General features: G+C 31.1%; 2 protein-coding genes across 4 annotated transcripts; one reads left to right on the top strand and one right to left on the bottom strand.

Moving 5' to 3' along the window:
* Positions 1–2251: 2251 nt before the first annotated feature.
* On the bottom strand, positions 2252–11916 carry LOC130895584 (protein obstructor-E-like). Its single transcript, XM_057802959.1, has 4 exons — positions 11265–11916; positions 3057–3281; positions 2760–2948; positions 2252–2699 (listed from the first exon to the last, which is right to left on the bottom strand). The coding sequence occupies exons 1-4, from the start codon at positions 11296–11298 to the stop codon at positions 2380–2382; spliced, it is 768 nt and encodes a 255-aa protein (XP_057658942.1). The 5' UTR covers positions 11299–11916; the 3' UTR covers positions 2252–2379.
* Positions 11917–12439: 523 nt separating this feature from the next.
* On the top strand, positions 12440–16104 carry LOC130895566 (folylpolyglutamate synthase, mitochondrial). Of its 3 annotated transcripts, none has more exons than XM_057802936.1 (9): positions 12440–12751; positions 12807–12925; positions 12986–13232; positions 13287–13423; positions 13480–13660; positions 13720–13837; positions 14099–14204; positions 14289–14500; positions 15581–15934. In XM_057802936.1, the coding sequence occupies exons 1-9, from the start codon at positions 12656–12658 to the stop codon at positions 15808–15810; spliced, it is 1446 nt and encodes a 481-aa protein (XP_057658919.1). In that variant the 5' UTR covers positions 12440–12655; the 3' UTR covers positions 15811–15934. The 3 variants fall into 3 exon arrangements, with proteins under 3 accessions (XP_057658919.1, XP_057658918.1, XP_057658920.1); XM_057802935.1 differs by having other exon boundaries at positions 12515–12751; positions 15554–16104; XM_057802937.1 differs by having other exon boundaries at positions 12515–12751; positions 15076–15934.
* The last annotated feature ends 2099 nt before the right edge of the window (positions 16105–18203 follow it).

Here is an 18203-nt window from a genome sequence, read left to right as displayed (position 1 = left end):
GCCTTGCGCACATTGACCTTGGAATTTTGTAAGCCTTGCACCGTTTGATCTCGGTTATGAGCCTTCAGCTTGTCTCACTCTCGAAAGGATTCAAGTTGTTTGCTTTGTCGCACTCGATCTTGATCTTACATGCTTTTAGTTTGTCTCAATGTAGTTCGTGATCACTTAACAATGGTTTTACAAGCCTTTAGCTAGTCTTGGTATCACACACTTCGTCTTGGAGTTGATCTTACAAGCCTTCAACTCGACCCAATCTTACAAATCTTCAGTTTTTCTTGGTCTAGGTTTTGCGCACTTTATCTTGGTTTTACAAGTCTTTAGTTCGTATTGGTCTAGATATTGCGCACTTGGCCTTGGTTTTACAAGCCTTTAGCTAGTCTTGGTATCACATACTTCGTCTTGGAGTTGATCTTACAAGCCTTCAACTCGCCCCAATCTTACAAAGCTTCAGTTTTTCTTCATGTAGGTTTTGCGCACTTTATCTTGGTTTTACAAGTCTTTAGTTCGTATTGGTCTAGATGTTGCGCACTTGGCCTTGGTTTTACAAGCCTTTAGCTAGTCTTGGTATCACACACTTCGTCTTGGAGTTGATCTTACAAGCCTTCAACTCGCCCCAATCTTACAAAGCTTCAGTTTTTCTTCATGTAGGTTTTGCGCACTTTATCTTGGCTTTACAAGTCTTTAGTTCGTATCGGTCTAGATGTTGCGCACTTGGCCTTGGTTTTACAAGCCTTTAGCTAGTCTTGGTATCACACACTTCGTCTTGGAGTTGATCTTACAAGCCTTCAACTCGACCCAATCTTACAAATCTTCAGTTTTTCTTGGTCTAGGTTTTGCGCACTTTATCTTGGTTTTACAAGCCTTTAGTTCGTATCGGTCTAGATGTTGCGCACTTGGCCTTGGTTTTATAAGTCTTTAGTTAGTCTTGGTATCACATACTTCGTCTTGGAGTTGATCTTACAAGCCTTCAACTCGCCCCAATCTTACAAAGCTTCAGTTTTTCTTCATGTAGGTTTTGCGCACTTTATCTTGGCTTTACAAGTCTTTAGTTCGTATCGGTCTAGATGTTGCGCACTTGGCCTTGGTTTTATAAGTCTTTAGTTAGTCTTGGTATCACATACTTCGTCTTGGAGTTGATCTTACAAGCCTTCAACTCGCCCCAATCTTACAAAGCTTCAGTTTTTCTTCATGTAGGTTTTGCGCACTTTATCTTGGCTTTACAAGTCTTTAGTTCGTATCGGTCTAGATGTTGCGCACTTGGCCTTGGTTTTATAAGTCTTTAGTTAGTCTTGGTATCACATACTTCGTCTTGGAGTTGATCTTACAAGCCTTCAACTCGCCCCAATCTTACAAAGCTTCAGTTTTTCTTCATGTAGGTTTTGCGCACTTTATCTTGGCTTTACAAGTCTTTAGTTCGTATCGGTCTAGATATTGCGCACTTGGCCTTGGTTTTATAAGTCTTTAGTTAGTCTTGGTATCACACACTTCGTCTTGGAGTTGATCTTACAAGCCTTTAGCTTGCCCCAATCTTACAAGGCTTTAATTTGTCTTGGTCTAGGTTTTGCGCATTCGATCTTGGTGTTTTTAGATTCGATCTGGCGTACTCAATCTTGGTCTCAGGATCTTAGTCTATGTCTTCAGCACTTTATCTTAATTTTATAAGCTTTCAGCTGGTCTTGGTCTTACACAATTCGTCTTGGTCCTGGTTTTACAACTTTCAGCTGGTCTAGTTGTGTCAAAATCGGCCTTGCAAGTCTTTAGTTGGTGTGGGTCTCGCATAATTATTGGTCTTTATCTTGCCGGCCATTAATTGGTCTTGGAATTGAATTTAAAAGATATTTCAACGAAATTACCATTTGATGTGCAATAGGAATTAGGAGGAGGAACTTGGATAGGGATCTGGGTTTGAAGATACCAAGCCTTCAATTAGCATTTGTCTTGTTGTAAGTCTTTGGAGATTCGTGCAAGCCTTCAGTTGGTTTTGGACTTGTATACTCGAACCTGTTCTTAGTCTTGCACATTCGATCTTAGTCCAACAGGTCTTCGGCTTGGTCTTGGTGTCGTAAGTCTTCAACTAATCATGGTTTTGATATTGCAAACCTTAGATGGTTCTGGTCTTTTACATTCGAGTTTGATCTTGCTCACGCGAGTGTGGAGCTGATCATGGTCGTGTTCCTGCAAGTCTTCAGCCAATGTGTTTCAAACTTGTTTTCGCAGGACCGTACTGTGGAAATTAAATATGACAAAAGGCAGTTTTTTATCTTTTTATTGTCAATAAAGTACTGGCTATAATCGTAATAAAATTCACAACATTCTCACTTTTGATCTCGATCAAACTGCAAACAAAACTTTTGAAATTTAACAAATCGATTTCAAAGATCAATTCCTCGCTCTATTCTGGTTATTCTCAGGTACGGGTATAGCTCCAGGTGGTAGATTAGGAAAATCGGATTTTCCCCTGTTCTTTGGATTATTTTGGGGAATGTTGTCGAGTTCGTCATCGTCGCGTTGCGGCGGCGGAATGGTGGAAGGTACGTCGCAATCTTCGGTTGGTGGTACGACGCATCTCAAAGCGTTCCGATCGAAAACCAACATCGCGGGACATCTTTGGAGCCTAGGATAACCTCCTTGGCATTGCCAATATCTGTTGCAGGATTTTCCGAGGGGTACGTTACCGTTAGGATCATCGTTACAGAGAGCTGGAAAAAATAATTACGCTTTTTTTTTTTTCTTAGATTAACTAAAATTAATTAACTCACGATGTTTCTGGCATCCGTCTACGTTTTCCGGCCAATCGCAAGAATGAGTTTTTTCGTTGTACAAAAGTCCCCCGATGCAAAATTGTTCGACTACTGTTCCATTCCAGCACGTCCAGTATCTTGTACACGACGTTTCGTGTCCGAAAATACCGTAAAGCCACCCGCAATGATCGGTACCGATCGGCGGATCTGATAAATAAATAAAAATATTTGGATGTCCTTATAATCGATACGAATTTTTAAAGACGTTTGTCCTATATATTAAAATAATAATAATTAGAAGAAACGGTTTCTTACTGGCTTGTTGTTTTCCGTCGCAGTAATTCGATCTCCAAGGATAATCGCATCCTTCCGTTACTCCTTTATTTTTTCCTGCGAACACCAAACCGTTCGGACAATCGTATAATTCGGGTTGACCGTTGACGCATTCCCAATATCGGTCGCAATACGTTATATCAGCCACCACTCGAGATTTAACTTTACAAGGATCTTCTTGAACTGCATTTTGAGCTTGTACATAACCTAGAAACCGATTAGTATTTTTATAATTCGCCAAACATACAACCGCTCGTAATATCCGTTAACCGATGACTTTAATGCAAGTTAAACGACATCTATGTGAAGTACAGCGAACAATAAAACGAAGACGAAAATAACCTGACCCCTAAAACACCGAGAGATTGCAGATTTCTACTTTGAAGAGCAGAGTGATTTGAATCGTCGGCCATTTTGTCGTGATTACTATCTTTTGTTTGTAGAAAATTGATTGTTTCGATCGGTTTTTTATTGAAACGAATATATTTGGTAAACAAATGAAATTAAAACTAAAATATTTGATGTAGTAAACGCAATGTTTGTCTTCAAAAACAATATGGTGGCTGGTTGTGATGTCAACCGGAAATGACGTATTGTAGCTTTGTATATTACGTGGTGGCAATACTTGAATCGTTCTGTACCAATCAAATTTGTTATATTTTATAGTCCAGGAACAAAAATCGAAAAAATTTAACCTCACATTCAATTTGAAACAATTGCGTTGATATTTCTTTTATTTTTGTACGTAAAAAACCAGAATAGTTTTCGAAACTTTAACAAAAAATAACCTAATCGATTTGATATTTTATATAAATATATTTAGAGCGATTGTTTTTCAAAAAAAAATTTTTAAAATTCAAAATGGCTGCCGTATAAACCAAATTTATATATAGTTTTTTTAATTCCTGTTTATTTTATTAATACAGAAAATTTCTGAATGCATTTTTCTGTAATCGATAGAAAAAAAATTGATAATGAATATCAACAACATTTCCAAAATGTTATTCACCTTCAATTTTTAAGGCTTAAACTAGAAAAAACATATAACCTAGATGACGAAAATCAGTGTCAGCTTCGTAATTTTGAATTTTAAGGGTTGAACATTTTTTTTTTTTTGAAAAATATAGTTTCATCTTGTTATAAAACATAAAATTCTCTACAATATGGATACGTACAAATTTTCGTACACTCAAAAATAACATTTGAAAATCAATTTTAGAGTAATCATTTATTTCACCTGTATTATACGATTTTTTTAACTAATTTCATATCATCTGATATAAGTAAACAACAGATAAGTATTTGTTTCCTATGTAGATGCTGGTACTAGAATAGAAAGTATGGAGAAAGTCGTACTATTTGATTTCTTTTAAATAAAAGTTGGGTGTACACTAAGACACCATATAAAACGTGACCTTTAACTTTGACATATTAGTTTACGTAATAGAATAAATTATAATTACATCAAATTTATTCATAGACAAATATTTAACAAACAAAACGTTTCACCCACACTTTTTTCTATGTTTCGATCTTGTGTAAGAAGAAACAAAACTGGGTACAACTTCGAACCTAAAATAATAATAAAATTCATGAATATCCTGAGTATTGGTACAGATTTTTGCTTTGAAAACATTAAAAAGCAATAACTTAGTCCAGATTACATCTACCGTTCACACATTCTAAAAAATGGTGAGGTATCAGACTTTAAAGGTTTCATTAGAACGTTAATAAGAATGATGAAATTGTCTTCGTCATTAATCACAATCCAGAGTCACCAGAAGAACATAAATCGAATGTTGAAACGATTGTCATCTTCCTGTGTATCCTGTTCCCTTAGAATTTTCTAGAATCTTAGCTTCGTAGAACTATATTGCTACGAAAATTGTCTTTTGCAAATATTCAAAAATTTGAAAGGTCTTTTCAATCGCCTGGTATAATACTTAGTACACCTTCTCTTCTAAGTGATAATGTACATATAGAAAGTTATATATTATGTATATAAATTCACATGTCGTGATTATGTAATAATATTTTTTTGATAAATTGTTTAAAAATTATATAAGATTAAATTTATATTACCTGTTTGGTCGAACAATTATATTTTATTATACTATTTTTCACATTAACGATTATCTAGAAAGTATTTGACGAAAATATGAAAGCAAATGATAATCGAACGGGACATTTAGGTAAATCTACCTCAAAATGACGGCCTTGAGGTAAACAATCGATCCGTGTTAGTTTTTCTTGATTTCTATATCTAATTGTGTTCAAGTTTAACGAATTTCAATCTTGCTAAGTGGCATCTGGAAGATACAATCTAATGATACAGATCTAATGAAAATAACTGTAGTCAATATCCTGATCATTTTTACGTTCCTAAATAATGACCAACCCTGGGACATTCCTCAAGACGTTGCATCGAAAAAGTTTATCTTTGAGAAAAGTCACGTTTCCTAAAGGAAGTTTAGCACTCTTAAAAAAGCCCTTTTCCAATAAAACTACAAACAATGAGGTGTAAAATCCAATAATACACAAAAGCTCTGTATTATCCCCACACCGGCCATTTTTAAATGGTAATTTGACACTTCACTAGATTGCTCTCAGTTGAGACAATTTTTGGCGAATCATCGAATATAAGTATGACGTGACGTTATCGTTTCAGTCTAATTGACATTTCATATTCACTTTTTTAGTAATAAATATCGTGAAAATTGACTTTTTTCGTGTTTTTTTATGAATTAATTTATCAAAATCTGTATGATTCGACCATTATTATTAAGTAAATTCTACAGTGGGAACAAAAGCAGAGAGAAATTCGATTTACGTAATATCTACTCTTACTTTCAAGTCGAGAGATAACTAAAATTGAGTTTTGTTATGTCGGACACGACCGAGTGAATAAGTTTACCGTGAAATTCGTTGTTTACAGAAGATTCTTCTTAAAAACGTTACGTAAAGATATTTAAAGATGAAACATTAACTAGAAAATTAAATAATAAAATACGACTTATCTGTAATCAGTAACGACGTTTTAAAAAGAAATCTTCAACCAGTTCGACACATATCTATCAAATATCAATCTGAAACGCCAACTTAACAAAACCAAAATCACTAAGAAACTGGATTCGCCTCCAGCACATTTCTAAGCATTTTTTTGAGAAAAAAATAGCAAATCAGAACCAACACAAACCGTTATCACGACTATATAGTGCAGCTACATCAAGAATTACTTTATTTTCACTAATTTGGCTGATAGATTCGTTCATTTAAGTCCAAGAGTTCATTTCAGACGAAAGCAACGTGTGGCTGGATGGTAACGATGGAAGAGGACAAATCTACAGAATAAGAGAAGAAAAAGAAAACGTGGCGCTTTTGGAGGAGGTTCCTGAATTAATGGTAGCAAAAGCTGAGTTGGTTTTTATTGAAGCTGCGTGCTAATTTTGAGCGAAAATTTTTGAATCTTTAATCGATAAAAGTTATTTCGTGTCTTTACTACAAACAACTAGCGGATTTAAGACCTTCATACATTGAATATTGTAATAATAGCGCGAATAATTTATACGAAAAATAAAATGTTGAAATACACATCCTGCTACGTGATATTAATATTCAGTTTAAACATAAAATACCGTAATTAATTACTACTTGAAATTCTTGTTGTATATATAGGGATGCGTAAGTAGGTGTGATTGTCTCATATTTAAAAAATGTCGGCTTTAACTTCACTATACACTACACTATATTCACAAATTTATTTATATATTACTATAAAGAAAATAATCAAATTAAATAACTAATAGTGGAGATTAACCGTTACAAAAAAGGAAAAAATAACGGATAGTTTCAAAATATAGATCAAAATACGTTAGTTTAAATATGGTGACGATGTTTTTCGATTTAAACCTCGTACAGTAATACTGATAATATATTGAATATTGTCGGTACGTTAAATACGATTCGTGCTTAGATTTTCTCGATCTTCTCATGTTTTTTTTTTCACGATCTTGCACGCTTCAATGATCTTAATAGTGAAACAAATGAAAGTTCACGGTCATCGAACGATCCACTTTCTCTAATAAGTTCACGTTTCTTTAGAGAACGATGAACAATTAACATCAGTTTTTTATCTACAACAGATCTTATCGATTTTTTTTTTGTTATATTCGACATAGCATCTTGACGGAATGTTGAAATCTGTCTATGGGCATAAAGTAGTTTTTTTATAGAACACTTTCTATGTATTTCACGTAATTTAACGCTCTTCAGTTAGTTGCAGTGATTGTTGTACCGTTTTTTTATTAACTTTGAACCCCAAACATCTTTTTCGCACTGCAGAACGTACTCGTGACGTATATTGTCAAGAATGTCTAACGTCAAGATTACGATGAAAACAAATAGAATTAAAAAGATGTTGATATCTGTCTTTGATGTTTAAATTGTTTTTATAGAACGTTTTCTATGTATTTCACGTGATTTGACGCTCTTCAGTTAGTTTCAGTGATTGTTATACCGTTTTTTTATTTACTTTGAACCCTAAACATTTTTTTCGCACTGCAGAACGTACTCGTGACGTATATTGTCAAGAATGTCTAACGTCAAGATTACGATGAAAACAAATAGAATTAAAAAGATGTTGATATCTGTCTTTGATGTTTAAATTGTTTTTATAGAACGTTTTCTATGTATTTCACGTGATTTGACGCTCTTCAGTTAGTTTCAGTGATTGTTGTACCGTTTTTTTATTTACTTTGAACCTTAAACATTTTTTTCGCACTGCAGAACGTACTCGTGACGTATATTGTCAAGAATGTCTAACGTCAAGATTACGATGAAAACAAATAGAATTAAAAAGATGTTGATATCTGTCTTTGATGTTTAAATTGTTTTTATAGAACATTTTCTATGTATTTCACGTGATTTAACGCTCTTCAGTTAGTTTCAGTGATTGTTGTACCGTTTTTTTATTAACTTTGAACCTTAAACATCTTTTTTGCTCTGTAAAACGTACTCGTGACGTATACTGTCAAGAATGTCTAACGTCAAGATTACGATGAAAACAAATAGAATTAAAAAGATGTTGATATCTGTCTTTGATGTTTAAATTGTTTTTATAGAATGTTTTCTATGTATTTCACGTGATTTAACGCTCTTCAGTTAGTTTCAGTGATTGTTGTACCGTTTTTTTATTAACTTTGAACCCTAAACATTTTTTTCGCACTGCAGAACGTACTCGTGACGTATATTGTCAAGAATGTCTAACGTCAAGATTACGATGAAAACAAATAGAATTAAAAAGATGTTGATATCTGTCTTTGATGTTTAAATTGTTTTTATAGAACGTTTTCTATGTATTTCACGTGATTTAACGCTCTTCAGTTAGTTTCAGTGATTGTTGTACCGTTTTTTTATTTACTTTGAACCCCAAACGTCTTTTTCGCACTGCAAAACGTACTCTTGACGTATACTGTCAAGAATTTCTAACGTCAAGATTACAATGAAGACAAATAAAATTAAGGAGATGTTGATATCTGTCTTTAATGATTAAATTGTTTTTATAGAACGTTTTCTATGTATTTCACGTAATTTAACGCTCTTCAGTTAGTTTCAGTGATTGTTGTACCGTTTTTTTATTAACTTTGAACCTTAAACATCTTTTTCGCACTGCAGAACGTACTCGTGACGTATATTGTCAAGAATGTCTAACGTCAAGATTACAATGAAAACAAATAGAATTAAAGAGATGTTGATATCTGTCTTTAATAATTAAATTGGTTTTATAGAAAATTTTCTATGTATTTCACGTGATTTGACGCTCTTCGGTTAGTTTCAGTGATTGTTATACCGTTTTTTTTATTTACTTTGAACCCTAAACATTTTTTTCGCACTGCAGAACGTACTCGTGACGTATACTGTCAAGAATGTCTAACGTCAAGATTACGATGAAAACAAATAGAATTAAAAAGATGTTGATATCTGTCTTTGATGTTTAAATTGTTTTTATAGAACATTTTTTATGTATTTCACGTAATTTAACGCTCTTCAGTTAGTTTCAGTGATTGTTGTACCGTTTTTTTATTTACTTTGAACCCCAAACGTCTTTTTCGCACTGCAAAACGTACTCGTGACGTATACTGTCAAGAATTTCTAACGTCAAGATTACAATGAAGACAAATAAAATTAAGGAGATGTTGATATCTGTCTTTAATTATTAAATTGTTTTTATAGAACATTTTTTATGTATTTCACGTGATTTAACGCTTTTCAGTTAGTTTCAGAGATCGTTGTACTGTTTTTTTATTTACTTTGAACCCCACAAATCTTTTTCGCACTGCAGAACGTACTTGTAATGTCAAAAAATCTGTAACGTGTTCGACGCTCATGAGCTTGGCAAACAAGTATCAAACTTCGGTAAGTTTTGTGTCAAATGTCAAATTTGAAAAAAATACGTATTCCCAATTTGTTTCCGATTCTAATAATATAAGAAAACAAAAATGTAAATCGAAAATCGATATCGAAATAAATGCCTTCTACGATTTGTGTTTAACGCCTATATAGACAGTTGATATGAGAAAAAACATTCCTAGGTTACGGTGTTGACAACATCCATTTTCTTTCTCGTTCGAGACACTTTATCTATACTGCGCACGCTTGAGACTGCACAGAACCGAGCTGGAACCTCGGCGGATAGAAAAGCTCGAGGAGCCCAAACATTTAACTGGTTTTTTATCAGATTTGATATTAAATATTTTTTTCGTAATAAGTTATATAAACGTAGTGTATAATTGTTTCGAAAAAATCGTGAAAATGTTTAGTTATGTAACTAGATCTCTATTGGAATTAGATTCTTGTGAACGTTAACAAACAACTAAAGTACCAATTTGAGTATAAAAATTAATCAGCTCGTCATGAGAGTAGGTCAGTGTAGATATTCGGAATGTATTAACAGGAACTGAAAGGTAAGAGGAGTCAGTCACGTTAGCCTTGGAATAGAATCTATTATGTAACACGAGATTTTTTTTGTTTGAAACAAGATATTATGTGATATATGCTTCAAGAAAAACAACTAGTCATCATGAGTCATACGTAAACCGAAACATTATTTTCCAAAATACTGCAGTAAAAGTTATATTTGATTAAATATGGGCAGATGGACGACATTTTATAACTACTACAGTATATTTAAAGTCAAAATGAATAAGTAAAAAAAGCAGGTGTGTTTGCAAAAATTATTATTTCAATTAGTCTTTTATATATTCATTATACGTATAATAAAAACATTTTTATACATTGGCATCAAAGTTATTAATGAATTAATACATTGTGTTTAACTCGTTTGAAATCCTATCGTTTTTTATTTTGTTTTCGGCATTAAAACTGACAGTTGATAACCTGTTACATCAATAACTCGTGTGACTGATACACAAATGACGCTGTCATTGTCAAATCCATATGACGTTTACCAAGTACCAACCTTCAAAAGACTGTGTGTCAAATTTTATGACATTCCGATTAATCAGAAAAAAGTGACAGCCAATTAAGTGAAGCTATACTTTTATTATTTATAAAACAATTTCGTTTATGTATTTATCATATAATCATCAAGTTGACAATTTTTTCTTAGTGTATTTTTTCTCTTCTTCGCCCAAGCCCCTAGTTTTTAAAAATTAGCCCTTCAAAAATAAAATCTTTTGTGTAATTCACGAATCCATATGTAAAAGCCGAACCGGAAGTTACTCTCTTAATGGTAAAAACGGAAATAGTAATCTGGTAATTCGATAAACGCCAATTAAAGTTTTTTTTTGTAAATTTACACTTTATGCAGTTCGATATAACCAAATAGGGATTTTCAGATGTTATCTAATAAATATTTTTTATCAGTGTAATATTTTTAACTACAAAAATATATTGTTTCGTACAAATATATCCTAAAACTCATATAAAATATTAAATAATTACTATTTATAACATTTTAAAGTATAAATAAATATATATTACATATCCTTGACATTTATAAGTTTTTTAATATTTATATTTGTGTGAAAATTTCGAATAAAAGTTATAAATAGGTAAGAGATACTCGAATGTATTATTAATATTATAAATTAAACAAAAATATCAGTATTCGAAATAATAAAAAATAATTTTATGTAAAAGCTAAAATTTTTATTGTAAAATTCGACTTACCTAATAGTCCTATAACGACCATTACATTCTTCATTTTTCCCAATATATATATATATAAAAAAAACCTTCCACAAAGCAACAGTTTATTTATTTTTAAATGCCACTGTTCACTGTCCAAAGTATTCTTCTTTACTGAAGATCGCCGATGAATTCTTTCTCTTTTCAAACTGGAGAATCATTAACGGACTCAGTTCTTCGAAAGTACCACCACCACCTCCACTACAATTAACTTATTCCTTCAGAATTATAATTAAATACAGAGTTGTACGAAATATTTTCAATTGTTGATTATAATAAAAATATTTACTACACTATCATTTATATCAAGTATACAAAACTTATTAATAGACGATTAAATAGAAGCACTCAAATATTTATAAACCTCTAATATACAGGACTTGATGCAAAAAACTCGATAGTGAATATACACTTTTCTGAGTTATAACGAAATCAGAACTTATATTTTATCTAAATTATGAATTCGAACATTATGAATTGTATTTTACGGAATAAATAATTCTGCACGACTATCTGAAGTCCAGGGACGGCTCATGTCCAATGGTTAACAATACGTAGCTTTCACAGGGACAACCTGTACAATCTAAAGATAGTAAAAATGAATTTTTCCATCGATTTTATAACTAAATCAATAAATAATTGATACGACACTTTTCTGTTCTATAAACGATTTAATCTTAATTAAAATCACACTAAATCTTGTGAAACTAATTTAAATATTATTGTTTCAATATTTCTCAACTCGATTAAACCTAGAAGCGTTCGTTTGTATCTTTCGAGATAAGTCATGTTAATTAATAATATTGCGATATTAACATTGTTTCCAAAAGATAAACATGAATTAATTAAATATAATAATGCAGTCACCTTGTATCTATTCCCATCACTAAGGACATTGAATAATGAAAATATTTTCCCACAATGCTAATTTAAATGGTTAAATATGATCATTAAGATATCCAATGATAATTCGGACGCGTTCAAGCGTGATTTTCAATGATCTGTGTTAAACTATAAATAGAATCAAAGTTTTTGTAATAATGAAATTCAATGAGATTATTCTATTTAAAAAAATGTACGTATCAAAAAAAAATACAAAGTTGTATTTATTATTCAATTACCAATTAGGTTAGTTTTTTAAAAATGTCTTTAGCATTAGTTCTAAGGGTGTTTCAACACTGCTCTGGACTTAGTTTTGTGGTTTTATTTAAATTGTCAAATATCAAAAATATAAACAATTTCTTAACCTTGAAAAATGTTTCGCTTGAAAGAATGTGATAAGTGTATAATAAATGTAAAAACACTATTGATTAACACTTTCTTTATCAATTAGAATGTGATGATTTGAGAGTTTATAGGTTAGATAAATAACGATGAAGACTCCATGCTTGATATTATCCAAGATAACAAGAAGTTTTTCTAGTGCGATAGTTAAATTAGAAAAAAATATGAGTGAAAAAACTTACGAGGTAATAATCGAAATAATAATTAACAAAATTTTGTGTTTATTGTGTATTTTTAAAGGACGCTTTAGCAGCTTTAAATGATCTACAAAGTAATGCTCAATATATTAGAGACGCAGGAAAATCTAATATATTGAAACAAGTTGCGAATAAACCGGAAGTTTTAACCTATCTACAAAGGTAATTACCTTAAGTACTAAATAAATTGAGTGTTAGAGTTTTTGTTTTTTTTTTATAAAGAACTGGTCTAAATGTAAAAGATTTAGATAAACTTAAAGTGGTACACGTAACGGGAACAAATGGGAAAGGTAGTACTTGCGCTTATACGGAACAAATTTTAAGAAATCACGGTTGCAAAACGGGTTTTTTTTCATCACCTCATCTCCTTGAAGTTCGTGAAAGGATACGAATAAATGGAAAACCCATATCAAAAACTGAATTCACTCATTATTTTTGGAAAATACACGATCTTCTTACCAACAACAAGGTTAGTAACTCTTATTCCGCGTTTTTTTTGTTCTCTCAGAACTCGAATTTTCAGGAAAATTTCACTGATATGCCGATGTATTTCCGGTTTATGACTATTTTGGCTTTTCACATTTTTTTGGGGAATAAAATCGATGTGGCGATATTAGAAGTTGGTATAGGTGGAGAATATGATTGTACTAATATTGTAAAGTAATTTAAACATTATATTTTTTTTATTTAAGTGAATAAAATCGATTTTCTTATAGAAAAACTTTGGTAGTAGGAATTACCCCGTTGGATTTGGATCATATGTCACTTTTAGGTGATAGTTTAGAGTCGATTGCTTGGCATAAAGCTGGTATCATGAAAGAGGGTTGTACGGCTCTAACGGTACCTCAACCACTTAATGTTTTCAGGATTTTTAAAGAACGAAGCATAGAAAAGAAGGTAGTTGTAGTATATATATGTAAATGGGTGTTATTTTTAGCTTTTTTTTTGTTTTTCAGTGTACATTGAATGTTGTAGATTGTGATTATTATGGTGGAAATGATAGGATACCTTTGAATGTGTGTAAAACTAATGCGAGTTTGGCGTTGGCTTTAGCAGAGGCTTTTCTTAACAAAGGTTAGAAGAATATTAAATATATTTATTTTGGGGAAAATTTGATCTTTTGTTTAAAAATTGATGGGAATATAATTTTTAAATTTGAAAAATGCCGATTCGTGAAAAGAAAATATTTTCATTGGGAAAAAACTCCAAAATAGAATTTGATTGCAAAACATTAACCCAAGAGCTTCTATTTAGGCTTGTTTTTGTCTTATACGAAACATATTCAAAAATTTGTGAACTTTTCCTAATTATTTTCGTCGTTTTTTTTATTTGTAGACGAAAATCGAAATTTTAAAAAGTTCGATTTTGATTTAGCCAAAAAATCGATAGGAATTACGTACTGGCCGGGTCGATATGAAATCAAACCTCACCAAAATCACACGTAAAGTATTTTTTTTTTCAAAAATACACTTTTTTAATCCAAGTTTAAAGATATTTGACGTGAATCGTCATTGTTTTTCTTTAGGTTTTATCTAGATGGCGCTCACACTTTGGACAGTTGTCGTGTCTGTAGGGATTGGTTCGTATCGCACGTTAATAATTCGAAAAAGAAACGTTGTTTGATATTTAATTTGACGAGAGATAGACGGGCCGATGTTTTTTTTCGAGAATTACTAACCTGCGATTTCGACGTTGCCATTTTTATACCGAACGTTGGTAGTAACAACGACAAACCAGGTAAATATTCATTTATCGTCCTGTATATATTTGACGAAATAAAGGAGAAAATACGAAGAAAAAGAAGAAGAAATGAACTGGTTTTGACGTTTCTCCTTCTATTTCGTGTTATTCTTCTTTCTTATTTGTCCTTTTGTATTATGACTTATAAGTGGCCTGGATCGTTCTATCATTCAGTTTAAAATTTGGAAATTCTTCTCCTTAGTCTTTTTTCATCTGTAATCAATGGATTTTTGGAATTTGAAATTAAAAATAAAGGATTTCCGAAAAAATTGTTGAATTCCTCGTTTGGAAACAAAAAAAAACGAAAACTAGTTGACGTATAATCCAAAATTTGTTTAAAAAGAGAATAAGACAAGAAGAAAAAGAAGAAGAAAAACAATTTTCGACGTTTTTCCATTTCATTTGCGGTCTTCTTTTTGTTTCATCTCTTCTAAGTGGTCTGGATTATAGTATCATTCGGTTCCATCAAGTCTAAACCTTGGAAATTCTTTTCTTTCCTCTTTTTTCATCTGTTATTAACGGATTTTTGAAATTTGAGAATAAAAATTGATAAATTTTCGAAAAAATTACAGAATATCGAAAACAATTGCTGAATTCCACATTGGGAAGCAAAAAATCGCAAACTAGTTGACGTAAAATCGAAAATTTGTTTAAACAGAGAATAAGACACGAAGAAAAAGAAGAAGAAAAACAATTTTCGACGTTTTTACATTACATTTACGGTCTTCTTTTTGCATTATGTCTTATAAGTGGTCTTGATCGTTGTTATTAAATTAGTAATTTGGAAACTTTTTGCTCTTCTTTTTTAATTTTTTAAAACGAAAGAGAGAGAAGAAAAATAAGAAGAAAAAAACGTATTTTTAACTTTTCCGTCTCATAATATTATTTTTTATACGTGGTTTCGATCTTTTTATCATTCATCATCAATAAATCGTTTTTAAATTCTTCTTTTTTATCTATCGATATTAATTATTACTATATAAGGTTAACTTATTCACAAATAACAAATGTCATTATTCGTTCATGGGGTTTTGTATCTAATTTTTAAAGATACAGCGGATTTTCTATGCCCCGCAGACAAACAATTGGTACAATGCGAAGCGAACAAGAAACTTTGGTTAGAAATGGAGGGAAATCGGAGTAAAAAAGTCGAAATCGCTTTAGTTTTGCCGTCTTTCGAAAAAACCGTCGAATTTTTAAACCGAACCGGGGAATACGATTCGCTCGTCACAGGTTCCATACATTTAATAGGAGCAGCTCTTTCGATTCTAGACCCGAATCTCGGGGGCACGTTGAAAGATGATTGAAACTATCGATCGAATTTAATTTGTGCTATAAACAAATTGAGAAAAAAATTTTAATCTCATTTATTTTGCTTAAGTATATAAATTGTTCCCTACATACTGTGATTCTATAAAATAAATTTGTTTATGTTCGTTGGATCTTTTCGAAACCTTCTTCGTGTTTGTCCAATATACATTTTTTAACAAAAACTACAAAAAAAAACGACAGAAATCAAGTAAATGAAATTTATGTTCATTGAATCTTTTTTAGAAGTAGTTAATAAAAACATGTACAATAAACGATGAAAATGAAGTAAATAGTATTATTTATACACGTTGGTTATTTTTTAAAATGGCCTAAGTCTATATCCTATATAAATTTTTGGTTTAAAACTACGAAAAAACCGATTTGAAAATGTTTATGTTTGTTGGTTCTTCTTTTGGAACGGCTTAGATGTTTGTCCAACATAAATTTGTTGAGAAAAACTACGAAAAAACGATAAAAATCGAGTTGAAAATGTTTATGTTTGTTGGTTCTTCTTTTGAAACGGTTTAGATGTTTGTCCAATATAATTTTTCATCAAAAACTATACAAAAAACGATAGAAACCAAGTAAACAATATTTATGTTCGTTAGTTCTGTTTTAGAACGGTTTAGTTGTTTGTCCAACATAAATTTATTGAGAAAAACTACGAAAAAACGATAAAAATCGAGTTAAAAATGTTTATGTTTGTTGGTACCTTTTTGAAACGGTTTAGATGTTTGTCAAATATACATTTTTCATCAAAAACTATACAAAAAACGATAGAAACCAAGTAAACAATATTTATGTTCGTTAGTTCTGTTTTAGAACGGTTTAGTTGTTTGTCCAACATAAATTTATTGAGAAAAACTACGAAAAAACGATAGAAATCGAGTTATAAATATTCATGTTTGTTGGTACCTTTTTGAAACGGTTTAGATGTTTGTCCAACATACATTTTTCATCAAAAACTATACAAAAAACGATAGAAACCAAGTAAACAATATTTATGCTCGTTAGTTCTTTTTTAGAACGGTTTAGTTGTTTGTCCAACATAAATTTATTGAGAAAAACTACGAAAAAACGATAAAAATCGAGTTAAAAATGTTTATGTTTGTTGGTACCTTTTTGAAACGGTTTAGATGTTTGTCAAATATACATTTTTCATCAAAAACTATACAAAAAACGATAGAAACCAAGTAAACAATATTTATGTTCGTTAGTTCTGTTTTAGAACGGTTTAGTTGTTTGTCCAACATAAATTTATTGAGAAAAACTACGAAAAAACGATAGAAATCGAGTTATAAATATTCATGTTTGTTGGTACCTTTTTGAAACGGTTTAGATGTTTGTCCAACATACATTTTTCATCAAAAACTATACAAAAAACGATAGAAACCAAGTAAACAATATTTATGCTCGTTAGTTCTTTTTTAGAACGGTTTAGTTGTTTGTCCAACATAAATTTATTGAGACAAACTACGAAAAAACGATAAAAATCGAGTTAAAAATGTTTATGTTTGTTGGTTCTTCTTTTGAAACGGTTCAGATGTTTGTCCAACATACATTTTTCATCAAAAACTATACAAAAAACGATAGAAACCAAATAAACAATATTTATGTTCGTTAGTTCTTTTTTTAGAACGGTTTAGTTGTTTGTCCAACATAAATTTATTGAGACAAACTACGAAAAAAACGATAAAAATCGAGTTAAAAATGTTTATGTTTGTTGGTTCTTCTTTTGAAACGGTTCAGATGTTTGTCCAACATACATTTTTCATCAAAAACTATACAAAAAACGATAGAAACCAAGTAAACAATATTTATGTTCGTTAGTTCTTTTTTTAGAACGGTTTAGTTGTTTGTCCAACATAAATTTATTGAGACAAACTACGAAAAAACGATAAAAATCGAGTTAAAAATGTTTATGTTTGTTGGTTCTTCTTTTGAAACGGTTCAGATGTTTGTCCAACATACATTTTTCATCAAAAACTATACAAAAAACGATAGAAACCAAATAAACAATATTTATGTTCGTTAGTTCTTTTTTTAGAACGGTTTAGTTGTTTGTCCAACATAAATTTATTGAGAAAAACTACGAAAAAACGATAGAAATCGAGTTATAAATATTCATGTTTGTTGGTACCTTTTTGAAACGGTTTAGATGTTTGTCCAACATACATTTTTCATCAAAAACTATACAAAAAACGATAGAAACCAAGTAAACAATATTTATGCTCGTTAGTTCTTTTTTAGAACGGTTTAGTTGTTTGTCCAACATAAATTTATTGAGACAAACTACGAAAAAACGATAAAAATCGAGTTAAAAATGTTTATGTTTGTTGGTTCTTCTTTTGAAACGGTTCAGATGTTTGTCCAACATACATTTTTCATC

Source organism: Diorhabda carinulata, chromosome 6, assembly GCF_026250575.1.
Source record: "Diorhabda carinulata isolate Delta chromosome 6, icDioCari1.1, whole genome shotgun sequence".
Lineage (NCBI taxonomy): Eukaryota > Metazoa > Arthropoda > Insecta > Coleoptera > Chrysomelidae > Diorhabda > Diorhabda carinulata.
Note: the sequence above shows the minus strand (reverse complement) of the source record. Positions and strands in the feature narration are given on the sequence as shown.

Excerpts from the sequence above, each read along its gene's own strand:
- LOC130895584 (XM_057802959.1), bottom strand. The coding sequence starts at position 11,298 with ATGAAGAATGTAATGGTCGTTATAGGACTATTAG. Across the intron at positions 3,282-11,264 it reads GGTCGTTATAGGACTATTAG|GTTATGTACAAGCTCAAAAT; the intron begins GTAAGTCGAATT and ends ATCGGTTTCTAG. Across the intron at positions 2,700-2,759 it reads AGACGGATGCCAGAAACATC|CTCTCTGTAACGATGATCCT; the intron begins GTGAGTTAATTA and ends TATTTTTTCCAG.
- LOC130895566 (XM_057802935.1), top strand. The coding sequence starts at position 12,656 with ATGAAGACTCCATGCTTGATATTATCCAAGATAACAAGAAGTTTTTCT. Across the intron at positions 12,752-12,806 it reads TGAGTGAAAAAACTTACGAG|GACGCTTTAGCAGCTTTAAA; the intron begins GTAATAATCGAA and ends GTATTTTTAAAG. Across the intron at positions 13,838-14,098 it reads AGAGGCTTTTCTTAACAAAG|ACGAAAATCGAAATTTTAAA; the intron begins GTTAGAAGAATA and ends TTTTATTTGTAG.